Source organism: Elephantulus edwardii, unplaced genomic scaffold (genome assembly GCF_000299155.1).
Source record: "Elephantulus edwardii isolate Elephantulus edwardi_28Jun2011 unplaced genomic scaffold, EleEdw1.0 scaffold00094, whole genome shotgun sequence".
Taxonomy (NCBI): Eukaryota; Metazoa; Chordata; class Mammalia; order Macroscelidea; family Macroscelididae; genus Elephantulus; species Elephantulus edwardii.
In genome coordinates this window covers 8,769,740-8,784,088 of record NW_006399844.1, presented here as the reverse complement: position 1 = coordinate 8,784,088, position 14,349 = coordinate 8,769,740, and the positions used below count along the sequence as shown (strand labels likewise).

Genomic DNA, 14,349 nt, shown 5'->3' with positions numbered 1-14,349 from the left:
TCTTCGAATCCACCACCAGCTGCTCTGCAGGAGAAAGATGGGCAGTCTCCTTCCATGTGATTAACTGCCTCTGAAGACCTGCCGGAGGGTCAACTGTGGGTCAGTTCCTGTGGAATTGGATGACACACAACACCACCAACAGTATCTCTGAAGAGCCCACCTGCTTTTCCAAGGATCACTGTACCTTGATCAGTGTAGCCAAAGCTCCTTTCAGAGAAGACCAGTGCTTTATATTCATCATCTCCAGTCCTTTATCGAGCATTCTGTCTAGATTTGCTGGCCCTGCTTAGCTTTCCAGTTCAAGCATGATGACCACTCTTTCCTCACCTTCAGGTCAGCCAGTAGCCACTCGTCACCCTAATTAGAAAGACTTGGTAACAGACTCCAACAGGAAATTTCCCTTTGTATTACTCATCCTTTGTTTTGACTATAGGAATTATTTTTTTCCAAATTTTAAAGGTTAAACATATTTATTATTTTAAAAATTCAAAAATTATGGAAATTCAGTGTGGAAAATAAAAGCTGCCAGGCACGGGGGCAGTAAAAAAAAAAAATCACTATTACCAGTTTCTGCTATTTTTTTTTCCTGTCCTTACACTAACATGGGAACAGAACATTCCATGTATTTTCAACATTCTTTTTCACTTAATAGGTACTTTGGGCATCATTCCACTAGAATACTTTTATTTTTTTAATAGCTTCAGATTATATGGATGTGTGAACCATAATTTGCATAATTTCTCTGTGTGTGTGTGTGTGTATGCACGCACCTGTCTGATTTTTACTAGGGAGTCCAGGTGGCCTACTAGGTAAGGAACTGTGCTGCCAAACCAAAGGCAGGTTCAAGTCCATGAGCTGCTTCCCAGCAGCAAGATGAACAATCTCCTCTCATGTTGATTTACAGCCTCTGAAAGCTGTAAGTCAGTTCTAATTCAACAGCACATAACAACAACAATTTTTTACTGATAACAGTGTCATAGTCAACATCTTTTTATGTATATCTCTCGCATTTATGGTAGTATTTCTCCAAGAAAAATTCTTACATTTTGAGAGCTTGCTTAAAAAATTCTACAGTTCCCCTTTCTGCCAGCAGTTATGAACAAGTCTCTTAGGTCACACCCTCAGCAACACTGGCTGTTTACAGTTGTTTTAGTTCCTGTCAGTCTCATAGATGTGACAAAAGAAAATTAGATTTCATGATAATTTGATTTTGTTGATTAGTTTCTCTTTTCTTGTGGTTAACTTGAGCATCTTTTAAAGTATTTGTTGTCTGGTTTTATTGGGCATTAACGAAGCACTTTTTGTTTATCCAGGAGGTTGTGAATTATTGTCACCAACCAGAGTAGGTAATTTCTTGTGTGTCTGTTCCACAGCAAACAGCGTCATAACAAGCTGTGGAGATCTCATTCCGACAGCGACCTCTCGGACCACCATGAACCCATCTGCAAACCCGGGCTCGACCTCAACAAAAAGGAGATCACCACCTCGGCAGACCGGATCGCTGAAGTCAAGACCCTGGAGAGCCACCCGCCCATCCCTCCTGTCTTCGTGGAGCACGTGGTCCCACAAGATGCAAACCAGAAAGGCCTGTGTACCAAAGAGAGAATGATCTGCTTGGAGTTTACTTCTCGAGATTTTCATGCTGGTCAGATTGAAGATGAATTAAACCTAAATGACATCAACGGATGCTCATCCGGATGTTGTCTGAATGAATCAAAATTCCCTCTTGACAACTGCCACGCATCCAAAGCCTTAATCCAGCCTGGCCAGGCCCCAGAAATGGCAAATAAATACCCAGACTTGACAGTGGAAGATCTGGAGACAGATGCACTGAAAGCCGACGTGAATGTCCACCTACTGCCTATGGAAGAATTGACGTCGCGGCTAAAAGACCTTCCCATGTCCCCTGACCCTGAGTCACCAAGCCCCCAACCCAGCTGCCAGGTTCAAGTCTCTGATTTCAGTACAGACCGCATTGATTTTTTTAGTGCCCTAGAAAAGTTTGTAGAACTTTCTCAAGAAACCCGGTCCCAATCTTTCCCCCACTCAAGGATGGAGGAATTGGGCGGGGGAAGGAGTGAAAGCTGCCGGCTGTCCGTGGTCGAAGTAGCCCCCTCAGAAGCGCCGGCAGATGACCAGAGGAGCAGCTCGTTGAGTAACACGCCCCACGCATCCGAAGAGTCTTCAATTGATGAGGAGCAGTCAAAGGTAAAAGTTCTCTTCCTAATGAAGTTCTCCTCCGAATCGAAATGTGTAGGATTCTGTTCTGTGCACTGTATTCAATGATGCTATATATTTAAGAAAGCATTGTTGTCATTGTTGATTGCCTCGAGTGGAGCACGACTCATAGCAACCCTATGAACAAAAGACCAGAAGCCCCTCTACAACTATCAACATTTATCAAAGTTCATAGAGTTTTCGGAGGCAAGTTGTTGAAGTGGATGCCTCTCCTGCTTAATGAGGCATTAGGGGAAGGGAGGGAGGGAGGGAGGGAGGAAAAGCACAAAGCTCATTTTTCTAGATTTCAGTTTTCCTAGATTTCTCCCAAAGACATAACTAAGTTAGTTAGTACTAACTAGCTCCAGCTCACTTTTGAGGAAGAGACACCCGAACCATTCCAAAAAAATCTATATTTTGGAAGAACTCACTATATAAGGTGACAAAATTCCAAAATCAAATTACATTAAAATATACATTGTACCTAAAATAGGTCAGAAAAATCTGCAGTAATAATAGAGACAAAGAAATATGAAGGGTTGAGATGAAAGGTATAAGGATAATGATAAAAACCCAGAAGGTGAGTAGAAAGCCTCTAGCTGTGCATGCTTTTATTTCTCCAATCTTAACATTAGGCCTTAAAGAAATGATGATAGTTCAGAAAGGCATCAGGTCTTTTGTTCATAGAGTAGCTGTGAGTTGTGCTCAACTCAGTGGCAAACAGCAACAACATTAGGCAATTGGAAGGAGGATAAATCAAGAATGTTGTATTGTTTAGGGTAAATTTCAATAAGTTCAACCCAGAACCAACTCTTTCATTCTCAAGGGTAATGACTTACGTTCAAGTAGTCAGTTACTTTCTGAGAAATTTATCTTGTCCAGCTTTTGGAATCATTTCAGAAAGGGGATGAAGCGGGAAGGCTTTAGCTGAAATGATTGTCTTAGCTGCCAAGGAGAGGTCCCCTCCCTGGACTCTCCTGTTCAGATCATTTGTCACCAGGAATGAAGCGCTGATTAGATGTGTGTGTCTCTGAGAAGATGGATGTGCTTGGAAAAATCTCTTTGTTTCGGCCCAAAATTCAAAGAGGAGGCACATGTAAATAGCTGTTAGAGTAGCAACTGATCCTTCATAGTGAGGTCTAGCAATTAATAATGTTGCTGAAGTGTTGCTTAGCTCAGAACCAGTGGTCCTTGCCTATTGAGGATTGGTATGAGAAAATTATTTGAGAGCAGACAGAATATTCCTAAGATTCTTCTTAGTCACATAAGTTTCTTAAGAAGCCATCTCATATGGGAAAAGAATTATTGCTGTATCACCCATTCTAAGATTCACATTTACTCTCATTTTGACATTGCTGAAATTGGGATTCACCTTCTAGGTGATGTTGTCTGCACAGAGTACAGTACTTAAGCTGGAAAGTAAATTGTGACATGTTTAATTTATCAAAGTTCCCTAATAATTTTAGAGCCGCAGAATAGATTCCTGAGATTTCCTGATGTCTCCCAGTTAATATTTTACACTTCGTCTGCTCCCCATCTGTTTTCTCATTAACTGCCCAAGAGCAGTCCTTGTCTCTCACCTGTCTTCGCCTCTCCTCAGAGGCTGTGCCTGTTCCCTTTCTCCTGGACATCAGAATGCTTGTTTTCTTCTTAGCACCTGTGGGTCCAGCATAGTGACAGAAATAGCCTTTCTGCCGAGACCTGGGTCACATGAGCACTCTCTCCACAGGCCATGCACACAGGAACTGCTATGGCCTCTCTCCCAGCCTTGGCAGGTTTGCCTCACCTTAATATTCCAGCAGATTTCTCCCAAAGACATGACTAAGCTGGTTAGTACTAACTAGCTCCACCTGACTTTTGAGGAAGAGACTCCTGAAGTAATTGTACTTTGAAAGCTTATTATAAAAATGTTATGATGGCTCTTTAAGAGCTACCCAAAAGCCGTGTCCAGATTTACTTATTTTTTTTTTTTTAATCTTGGGGGGAGTTTTTTGCATTGACAAGATTGACCTGATTTTGCATTGGCCAAATATTTTGGTCTTGTTTTAATTAATTAAGCATCCGTAAATGGTAAAAGAATCCAGTTATAGTCACAGTTTCTAAGTGTGCTGAGCATTGTGGCTACCCAAGCTAAGCTACCCTTTCCCTCAAGGAGCCGTGGGGAGCTTGGGGATTGTGTGGTCAGATACAGAGTGCATTCTGCCCTGCATGCGATGCTGCTGCCGGAAGCAGCACTGGGAGGATGCGGATGAAAGCTGGCAAGACTGAGGAGAGAAGAAAGCAGTCGTGGTCTATCAGACGTCAGGTTGTAGCTTCATCCGTCTTTCTCCAAGGTACATCTGACGTGGCCACCCGCCCATGAACGGAACTCTTTCACTTGAACTGTATAGGATCCAGCTGGAAGTTGCTAAGCCAGAGAGAAAATACTTTATTTGTCCCAGTATGACCTGAATCCTGGGTGCTTGTAGGGACTGTTTGACTTTCATTTTGGAGCAAGGAATTAAATTGGTCCTGCTCGAGTGAATAGAAGGGTTTATAGACCTGAGAACTAATTTTGTTATCTCTGTCCTTGATGAATCCCAGTTTTTGCCTTGTGCCACAAAACAGATGGTCAGAGGATAGCCTCAGGCTGCATTAAAATTGGTGTCCTTATGTCCAGATAAGTTGTCCTGGATCAGAGCGTTCATAAGCAGAACACCTGACATTTTCAAACAGACTACTATTTTCCATAACCGTCTCATTGCTTTCTCCTCCTAGGCAATCTCAGAGCTGTTCAGCCCAGATGTCTTCATGCAGCCCTACTCAGAAAATGCCATTTCAGTCAAAGAAATCGTCACTGGGATCGAGTCCATCAGTCAGGGAGCCGGGCAGATTCCACTGAAAGGAGATGGCCCGTCCAACCCATGCCATACACCAAAGAAGAGCGCCACCCACGAGCTGCCTGTCGAGAGGGCCCAGGCGCCAGATAACAAGCTTGGCAATCTGGAACAGAATGAGGGTCCCTGCACAGCCCAGCCTGAACTAGCCAAAGACTCGGGGAAGTGGGACTCAGAAGGTTGCCTCGTCATGCGGTCACTCCCAGCAGACATGGAAGAGGAGGAACCAGCCGAAGAGGAGCAGGAGTTCCGAGGCCCAGGGACGCACCCAGGGGCCAAGTGGTGCTCCGGATCGGTGAGGCGAGCCACGCTGGAGTTCGAGGAGCGCTTGCGGCAGGAGCAGGAGCACCATGGTGCGGCCCCCATCTGCGCCTCTGTGTCCACACGCAAGAACTCCAAGAACGATACTCTTGTGGCAGACTCGGCGCCAAGAGGGAAAAGTGATGAAGCCGCTCCGGAACATTCCGCCGTTCTCAAGGAGTCGGAGCTGAGCAAGGGCAAAGGGGAATGTGCTGGGCCGGAGCCTGGCAGGCTGCCCTTCTCTGACCAGCAAGCCCCTACTCCCCAGTCTGAACTGCTGGAGTCCCCCACTTCATTGGCCCCTCGGGAGTGCCAGGGGTCCGATGCCAGAACGCAGCAGGAAGGAGCCCCACAGCAGAGGGTTGTGCGCTCATGCCAGGTGCCCGAGACACAGGCAGCCCCCCTTTGCCTTCCCAAGAGGATAGAAATCATCGAGTACACGCACACAGTGACATCACATGCTCGCTCTGGGCTCGGGGCTGAAGTCGCCACCACTGACCAGAATGGGGATCCAGGGCTGCGGAAAACGCCCGTGGGAAAGCCCGTGACTGTGCTGTGTGCGCTGGATGAGAACCTGAACAGGACTCTCTGCCCCAACCAGGTCTCTCTGCGCCCCCAAATGCTACCTCTACCACATTCTTCCTTTCCTGAGCAGGACAGGCGCAGCAGCCTCCCCTGCCTTCCCAGCAGCCCCAAGGACAGGAGCCACAGCCCACCCACACCCAGGGAGGTAGCAATGCCTTTTGTCAGTTGCACCACCCACGTGCCACCTGCCAACATAGATTTCCTGCATCCTCAGACCGTGGTCCACCTGGAGGGCGTCACAGAGCAGAGCAGCAGTACAGACCACGAGCCTTCGATAGGGCAGGTGGGCCCCCTCTCCGGTGACAGTGAGGTGCCCACGAGGGGCTCCCAGCCAAGTAACAAAGACCTAAATTTAATTAGCAAACTTGGTGACAGTGGTGAAGAGTCCGAAGACCTGGACCCATCACCTGTAGCCCGTTCACTCACCCACAGCACCAGTAGTGACAGCGTGAAGGCCTTGGGCCACAGCGCTGGCGTGGTGAAAGAACGTGCTAAAGAAATCGAGTCCCGGGTGATCTGCCAGACAGGGCTCACCCAGCCAGCCCAAATGAGACGCTCCGCTTCCTTTGCCAAGTTAGGTTACTTGGACCTTTGTAAAGACTGTTTACCGGAGAGGGAACCTGTGGCCTCAGAAAGCCCTCATCTCAAACTGCTCCAGCCCTTCCTCAGGACGGACTTGGGCATGCATGCCATTGAGGTCCGGGAGCCCCAGGAAAACCCAGGTGCCCCCCAGAACCCAGAGCCCACCAAGTATTTTGTAGAGCAACTCAAAACGACCGAGTGCATCGCGCAGAGCAGGCCAGTGGAGAGGCCCCTCGTGCAGTATGCCAAAGAATGTGGTTACAGCCAGCAGTGTTCGTTCCCCGGGGCAGGGTCTGAATGGACTAGCTCTGAAGGAGGCCTCCCCTCGCTGCAGGTCCAGGGGCGGCAGGGTGCAGGCCCCACTCCAGGACTGGCCACTGCATCTCGGCAGCAGCATGGCAGAACTCATCCCCTTAGGAGACTTAAAAAGGCAAATGACAAAAAGCGGACAACCAACCCCTTCTATAATACCATGTGATTCTGAGCCTACACATGTGACTTTTGAAAAGAAATGTTTGTAAAAGGGGCAGGTGTAATAAGTAAGGAACATGCACTTTATTGGTTAATTTCCTAACGTTCTGGTCATTTTCCTGTTCCTGGCGCATGCAGGGTTTGGGTTTTCAGTGTCTGTGTCTATGTGTGTGTGCACGCGCGTGAGAGAGACTGGGGACTGCGAGACCATTTTTGTCTTTTTTTTTTTTTAAAGTTCAAACCTCAAAGCAAAACTCATTTTCAAAGAACACCTTTATCAAAGGCAAATTGCTGTTTTTCGATCAGCTGCCAGCTGTTCTTCCCTTTGGCCCTCTGAGACAAGACCCGCCTGGTTGAGTGAGGGAAAGAAGCAGATGGGGAAGGTGGAGATGGAGTTGGAAATTGGGGATGCTCCCTGGGGCCTTTGCAATGGCTTAGGCTTCCAAACAACTGGAGGGCAGCTGGACGGGCGCCAAAGTGCTCCCGGCCTTTGGTTCTGGTTCCGGCCCACCTGGAGCCCCTGAGGCAGCCGGGTTCTGCTGGGCTTTTCTGCCAGAGTTCATTTTTCTGCTATTCCAAGGCCTATTGTTACAGAAAGGCATGAGAATAGCCAGCTTTGCAAATCTACCAAACAAAATGTGCCATTAAATTGAAAGTGAACACCAACTAAGACCCAGGAGAACGTCTTCTGTAGAGGAAAGCATGACAAGAAGGGGTGGGTGGGAAAAGTCACTGCCCTGTGATGTCCAGGCTGGTGGCATCCACCGAGGTGGTCACCCTGCCCCTCCCAATCTCCTACCTAAAGCACAGTAGTGACAGATTTGTGAAACAGCAATCAAAACTCAGAGTGTTCTTGTAAAATGAATACATCTGTAGGGTTTTAACCCTTCCATTACTTGAATAATTTTCTGGGCCTTCTGAGTTTAATGGCCATATTTTTTTTTCTCCCCCAATTTATTTCCCTCCCTCTTGCTATTTCCCCAGTGTTGCCTGTAGTTGTCATTTTCTTTTTTTTCGTTTCATAGATGATACTTGGTTTGTTACATTGCAGATATATAACCTCTTGAAAGCAAAATTCTGCATTATCACTGTTAACACTTGAGTTTTTTTAGGTTGTGGTTTTTTTGTGCTGGGTTTTTTCCCCTTTTCCTTTCCTCCATTCTTTTCCTGGAAGATTGTCATTTCTTTCAAACTTTATTCACAGTATTTATGTACATAATGTTGTCACTTCCTTACAGTGTTGTGTTGTTAATATCTTTTCTTCTATTTTATTCTTCTCAAGGAGTTTAACTGCAACTGGAAAGCCCTCAAAGGCATCACAGAAATTAAACTGATGGGTGTTGGTAGGAATCTGCATAGTTTATTGATGGTGGTTTTAATTGTTTAAATGGAGATCTCCAGTCTCCATTTCCTGCCAAATTATGTGTTAGTAACTTCCTCCTCAGAGAATCCCTTAAAGGTTCCCACTAGATCACAGTTTTGACTGAAGGCTGATTTCTCCCTGGGACTGAAGCCCCTGACAGTTTGGCACTGGCTGACCAGCAGCCAGAGTGGATGAGAGCATCACCACAGCCTGCAGGGGCTGAGGAGGTGGGGGGGCCCAGGGCAAGCGACTGGTAATGACTGCATTCCCGATGCTGGGGCTCTGCTGCTGCTGTTGGCATCACTTCATGCGGGAGCACCTGCTATATATAAGCCTATTTCAGCTTCCTACAGAAAGCATACTTCACCTGGATCAAAAATACTCTCTGAAACGCACCAAAACAGAAGTGGTTTGCAAATTTGCTTCCCGTTGCCCTGGGTGGTGGCCACATTGGATTGACCAAGTGCTCCCCTGAGACTTGGGTCTGGCTTGTCACAGCACTGAAAGGAGAAGACAGATGCAGAAACTGTCGCATTGATGTCAGAGGCTAGTAGGGGCGGGCAGTAGGGCGACCTGGAGGAGGCAGGAAAGGTGGACCAAGGCCACCTCAAGATTAGCTATAAGCCAGGAGACGGGCTGGCCAGAACCGCCTGTCACAGTGTCTTTGTGCTGTAGTGATTGTGTGTGACTGTGCTGTCCCTGAATAGCTTTTGTAAACGTTCAGATGTATCATCCATACAGCTTTGTGGTTCCTGGATATTTAGTGTGTTGTGAGGTGTTTTTAAGATGGTGTGCACCACTGTGAGGAGATGTCCACGACAGGGTTATGACCTTCCCAGGCTCGTCCATCTGAGGTGTCCATCTTAATGAGAAGATTCCACCACCCATATGATGGGAAAGGACAGGAGAGGGGTGGGAGCAGGGAGAGATTTGCATAGAAGAGGGCAGTGTCTGCTCATGATGGGACATCCCGCATTAAGAAGTCAGAGTCTAAAAAAAAAAAAAAAGAAGTCAGAGTCTCCATTGCACTGTGCTCTCTCCCTACCACTGCAATGACTGTTCACGCTCACTGCATAAATGAGAAAGCCTGGAGGAAGCTTCTGATGCTCTGAAAAACATTCTGTATCGCTTACCTACCCTATGCAGGGGGCAGGGGCGGTCATACACCTCTACCAGGGGACCTTGCCAGCCCCTCCAACCCCTGCAGCTGGGTGTCCTTTACACCAATAGGGCTTCATTTGCCCAGCTGAACAGTGTCCAAGGGAAGTGTATAATGAGGTATTAAGGACTTTCTCAGCCTGCCTTCTCTGCAAACTTTGTGATCGTCTCTCCTGACCTGTCTTCCTTTTCTGTATGTGGAAATACCAGATTGGGGAGTGGGGGAGGACCACTTTGATAGGTTGACAGAACTGAGGAGAGAAAGTTCAGGCTTCTTGCCCAGTGCCTCTGGGTCTTTATTTTGAAAACCACCATGGTCAGACTTTTCATTTACTCTGGAGGTGGGTGTGTTGCGTGTGGTTGTGTGGGTGTATGTTTTCATGTGCATCCACACATGTGTGAGCACATATGCATTAAAAAAGTAACAATGTGGTGCATGGAGGGAAGCCCCAGGAGCACACAGGCTCTGGGCGGTAATCTGGAATGGCCACCTGGTCTGTAAGAAAGGAGAGAAATTCCACGTCTCTGTTGGTTTTGAGCACACTTAGGAATGGTGTGCACTGGGGTGGACGTTTAATACTGTTGGATGGTAATAATCATCTCTCCTCTTCTTGATTGCCTTTCAGATTCTAAAAGTTTGGGATCTTTCCTCACATCCCAACCCCTCAGGTCCTTTATCCCAGCTGATACCTTCTCCTTCCTATTTTCAGAACAGCCCAGGCTCTGAGGTCTCCTGCCATGGGCTGGACCTTCTTGTAAGAAGAAGCTGCTTTTCTGAGACAAAGCAGCTTGCAGAAAGCGTCACCTGTTTCATTGGAGGGTCCGTTCTGAAGCGATCTAAGCATATTTGGTTTTTAAAAAAAAGTTTTTGTAGTTGTTTCTTGTTCTAAGAAAGCATTATGCAAAAAAAAAAAAAAAAGAATCATCTTTAAAGGGCATTTAAAATTTTTTAAATAAAGCCATTATTTGGCTTTTTGGACACTTATTTGTGGATACTTTGTTTACATTGTATTAAAACCTGCATCATCTTGTTGGCCACTCAGTCCCCTTCCTCTCCAGGTACCCAGCCATGGTTGCCTGTGAGTCCTCAGAGCAGTTCCTTCGTGGCGAGCCCTCATGGCTAATTGGGTAAGCCTGGAGCTGCACCCCATCCAGCACCCCGTAAGGACAGTAGTCGCCGTTTCCTCAGTGATGGTGTGTCTTACAGTGAAGGTTGTAATGGTGAATGGCTAGTGTCATTTTTGTTTAATTCTATTTTGCTTTTTTGATGGTAGACAAGGTAAAATTTTAGCTGTTTTCATTACCAGCCTGACTTCAAAACATCTTAGATTTTGTTTTCCCTTCCAAACTACAAGTCAGATCAAGGCAGGTCATAGGTCTAAGTGTGTATTTGCTGCCTCAATTCATATGACACCCATATTAGGGAAAGGCCTGCTCCCAGAGCAGGAAGCTGCATACTCCTAACCTTCCCCCGAGGCTTGAGGTCCCTTGACGCAGCGGGGAGCCATTGCAAGGTGCTTCTGTACGTTTCCAGCCTGGAAGTGGTGGGTGACTGGACCTGGCTCCCGCTATGAAAAGAGACCAGCCTCATTTTCTCAGTGCCCCAGAAAATCACATTCAGGACTTCTAAACTGGAATCACCCCTCACCAGCTTGAAGAGCCCCCGACAGGTAATAGGGCTGGTGTGTTGTCTCCGTGTCCTGACGGCACCAGTGATGCAGCCCTGGTACCCGCTCAGAGCTAGCACCCTGGGCTGAACTCATGGAGCCAGTGACCCATCTGGAAGCTGGGCAACTGGCCCTGAAGCTTTTTCCAGACAGCACACCCACAGAGGATTGCGTGGTTTTTCTGTTTTGTCAGGTTTTCATTTGCTTGGCATAGATTAAGGTGCCTTTTCTTTGTTTCTTTCTACTTTGTTTAGGACTTGTTCAGAACATGGCAAACGAGTCCAGGAGATCCTCCCACTGACTGTTACCTTTGCCCTAGGCCACCCCAAATTTTTAAGCTCATGTTTTATTAAATAAAGCAGGTGCTCCCTGGGATCTCTGGGACCTTTTTGAGGCATTTGAAACAGAATTATAAAGAGTGGGCTCATCTCCTTCCTTAATCTTCTTGGTGGTTGGGATGTTCCACTTGTATCATATTTTTTTTTTATTACCGATGTGCTCCGCTGTTTTTAAATGTGAACTTGTGCGCAAATGTGCAGATTCAATGTTCTTGTTACAGATTGAATAAATTTTTATTTTGAAGATGAAACACCACCACATGTGCTTAATCAAATACAACAAAGGGAGGGGTGTGTTGGGGAGGCCTGGGGATTGGAGAACGGTGATGACTCAAACCTGAAAGAGTTCTCATTGGTTGATTTCCCCTCAGGCACACCCTTGACAACTGCCCTCAGGAAAAATAAAAAACCTTTCTACCTTGTGCAAAAGACTAGAAGAGAGATAGACTATACCAGACATCATCTTGGAGCAGTTCCATCAGGTGACCTGAGCTGGGAACTTGCCTGGTCAGGAGGCTCTTGCCAAAGCTACCACCTGAATGTTCAGAGAATGAATAAGCAAAGGGGTCAGAATTCCTCCACCATCTGTGGTGCAGAGTGACTGGTCCCTGACAGCTGCTGTGACCTTCCCTAGCAGGGAAGGGACTTAGTGAGTGACCTCTCTGGACACTGATAAAGTAAAACTCGCCAGCTTTTCAGTGCAGGACACCTCAGCTCACAAGAAGATTTCTGGAAATGGGACTGAACTGGCAAAGAAGTCCAAGCTTTAACCCTCTGCACTGCCTCAACTCCCTCTTAGAAAACATTGATGATGGGAGGAGGCAGTTCTCTAGAGTCGGGGGGGGGGGGGCAGGGGTGTCTCCACCCCTCTCACCTGTCCATCATTACATTGTCAGGTGCCATTCGATGAATGACTCAGAGCTCAGCTTCTAAATCGCTAAACAAAGTTGTCACTCTGCTTTATTCGGAATCACCACGCGTGTTAGGAAGGGCATGTCCCTGTTCCCTGGCTTGAGTATCAGATGGAGTTGATGATGGAGAAAGTAAAGTCATTGCACAAAATATCCTGGGGCCCCGTGGGATCTCTGACAAGCTAGATGAACTCAGTGCTGGCGCTCTGGCCTGAGCAGACAGACCTAATCGTGGCAGTTGCCAGGCTGCCTCTTCCAGAAAATGGTTTAATGAAAGATGAAGTCTTACCTCTTACAGTTCAGAGCCCAGCTGACAGTGCGAAGTGGTATCAGGAAAGGGTGGCAAGGAGCCCAGGTGGCTTCTTCCCTATTGGTTCTTCATGCATACAGCTCTCCCAGGACCTGGCTGCTGGCAGAATGCTAGAGGGCAGGGCTAAGCCACACCATACCCAAGCAATACCTGAGGGTTCCCCTACCCTCAGAAGGATGAGAAGGTCAGATGATGGACAGGCCAAGTGGGTTGAAGGATGGCTTCTTCCATGTCTCACATCTACCCTTCTAGAAAGGCATCCTCCAACTCTCTTTAAAAAGAAGGAAAGTGGGGGGGAGGGCTGGGCAGGGAGAGAAGTGTAGCAATGAATGAATGGAAATCCAAAATCTGTAAATGCTCATTAAAATTCTTTTTTTTTAAATTTAAAAAAATTCAGGTGGAATAGAAAAAAAATTTAAAAAAAAAAGTGCTGCCCAAGGTAGCTGCCCAAGGTGATGGAATCACAGGTCCTGGTGCTGGATGGCCAAGGCCACCTCCTGGGCTGCCTGCTGGCCATTGTGGCCAGGCAGGTGCTGCTGGGCCAGAAGGTTGTGGTCGTGTGCTGTGAGGGCATCAACATTTCTGGCAACTTCTCCAGGAATAAATTGAAGTACCTGGCCTTCCTCCACAAGCTCATGAACACCAGTCCATCCTGAGGGCCCTATACCTCTTCCAAGACCCCAGCCGCAAGCAAGGCCAGGCTGCCCTGGACAGCCTCAAAGTGTTCCACGGGATCCCACCTCCCTATGGCAAGAGAAAATAGATGGTGGTCCCTGCAGCCCTCCAGGTTGTGTGGCTCAAGCCCACTCGTAAGTTTCCCTACCTGGGCCGCCTAGCTCACAGCCTCAGGTGGGCTGGAGGTACCAAACAGTGACGGCCACCCTAGAGGAGAAGAGGGAAGAGAAAGCCAAGATGCATCTTAGCAAAAAGAAGCAGATCATGAAGCTACAAAAACAGGCCACAGAGACCCTGGAGAAAAGGATCAGCAAGTATACAGAAGTCCTCAAGAGCAAAGGCCTCCTGGGCTAAGACCAATAAAGACTCTTAATTCCTAAAATAAAATTTTAAAAAGGGCAAGTGGGAAGAAAAGTGCTGTTTTACTTTAAGAATTCAAGAACAAGGAGTGAATTTTAAAAAGCTGAAATGGTGAGATAATTCCCACTAGACGCTGGTATACTTTTTGAGTGAACAAGGCAACAGCGGTATCTTCTTTGTACAGGATTGAGAAACACTTCTTAATCAGCTCCAACTTTGGAGACTCAATGCTGGGCTTGGACTCCTCTCCAAGGCACACCGAGCAGTGCCCGGCTGACTGTGCCACATTGATGTCACACCTGTCCTTGAGCCTCCCCATAAATTGTCTAGATCTTCAATGCCAAATCTCGCCACGGACTCACAGATCTTGTTAAAGCCCCTCTCTATTTTCTTGCCCAGAAAGTCATCAGTCCTGACCAGGCTCCAACTGGCTTTTCCTCATGGGCTCTGCCAGGCAGCCTCCATGGTTTGGAGAAGTTATCTTCGTCAGGGTCAAGCCTAATTGCCAACTCTCATTGCTGTGGAGTCAGAACTGA

The 14,349-nt window shown here is 47.1% G+C and overlaps 1 protein-coding gene and 1 pseudogene across 2 annotated transcripts in view; both read left to right on the top strand.

Annotated features, from left to right (window-relative positions):
• SSH2 (slingshot protein phosphatase 2) overlaps positions 1-7,038 on the top strand; it is a 311,107-nt gene extending 304,069 nt beyond the window's left edge. For both annotated transcript variants that reach the window (XM_006890988.1, XM_006890987.1), the window contains 2 exons: positions 1,374-2,208; positions 4,975-7,038. In XM_006890988.1, coding sequence (XP_006891050.1) covers positions 1,374-2,208; positions 4,975-7,038 — 2,899 coding nt within the window. The remainder of the gene's footprint in view (positions 1-1,373; positions 2,209-4,974) is intronic.
• A 6,195-nt stretch (positions 7,039-13,233) lies between these two features.
• Positions 13,234-13,807, top strand: LOC102855237 (annotated as a pseudogene).
• The last annotated feature ends 542 nt before the right edge of the window (positions 13,808-14,349 follow it).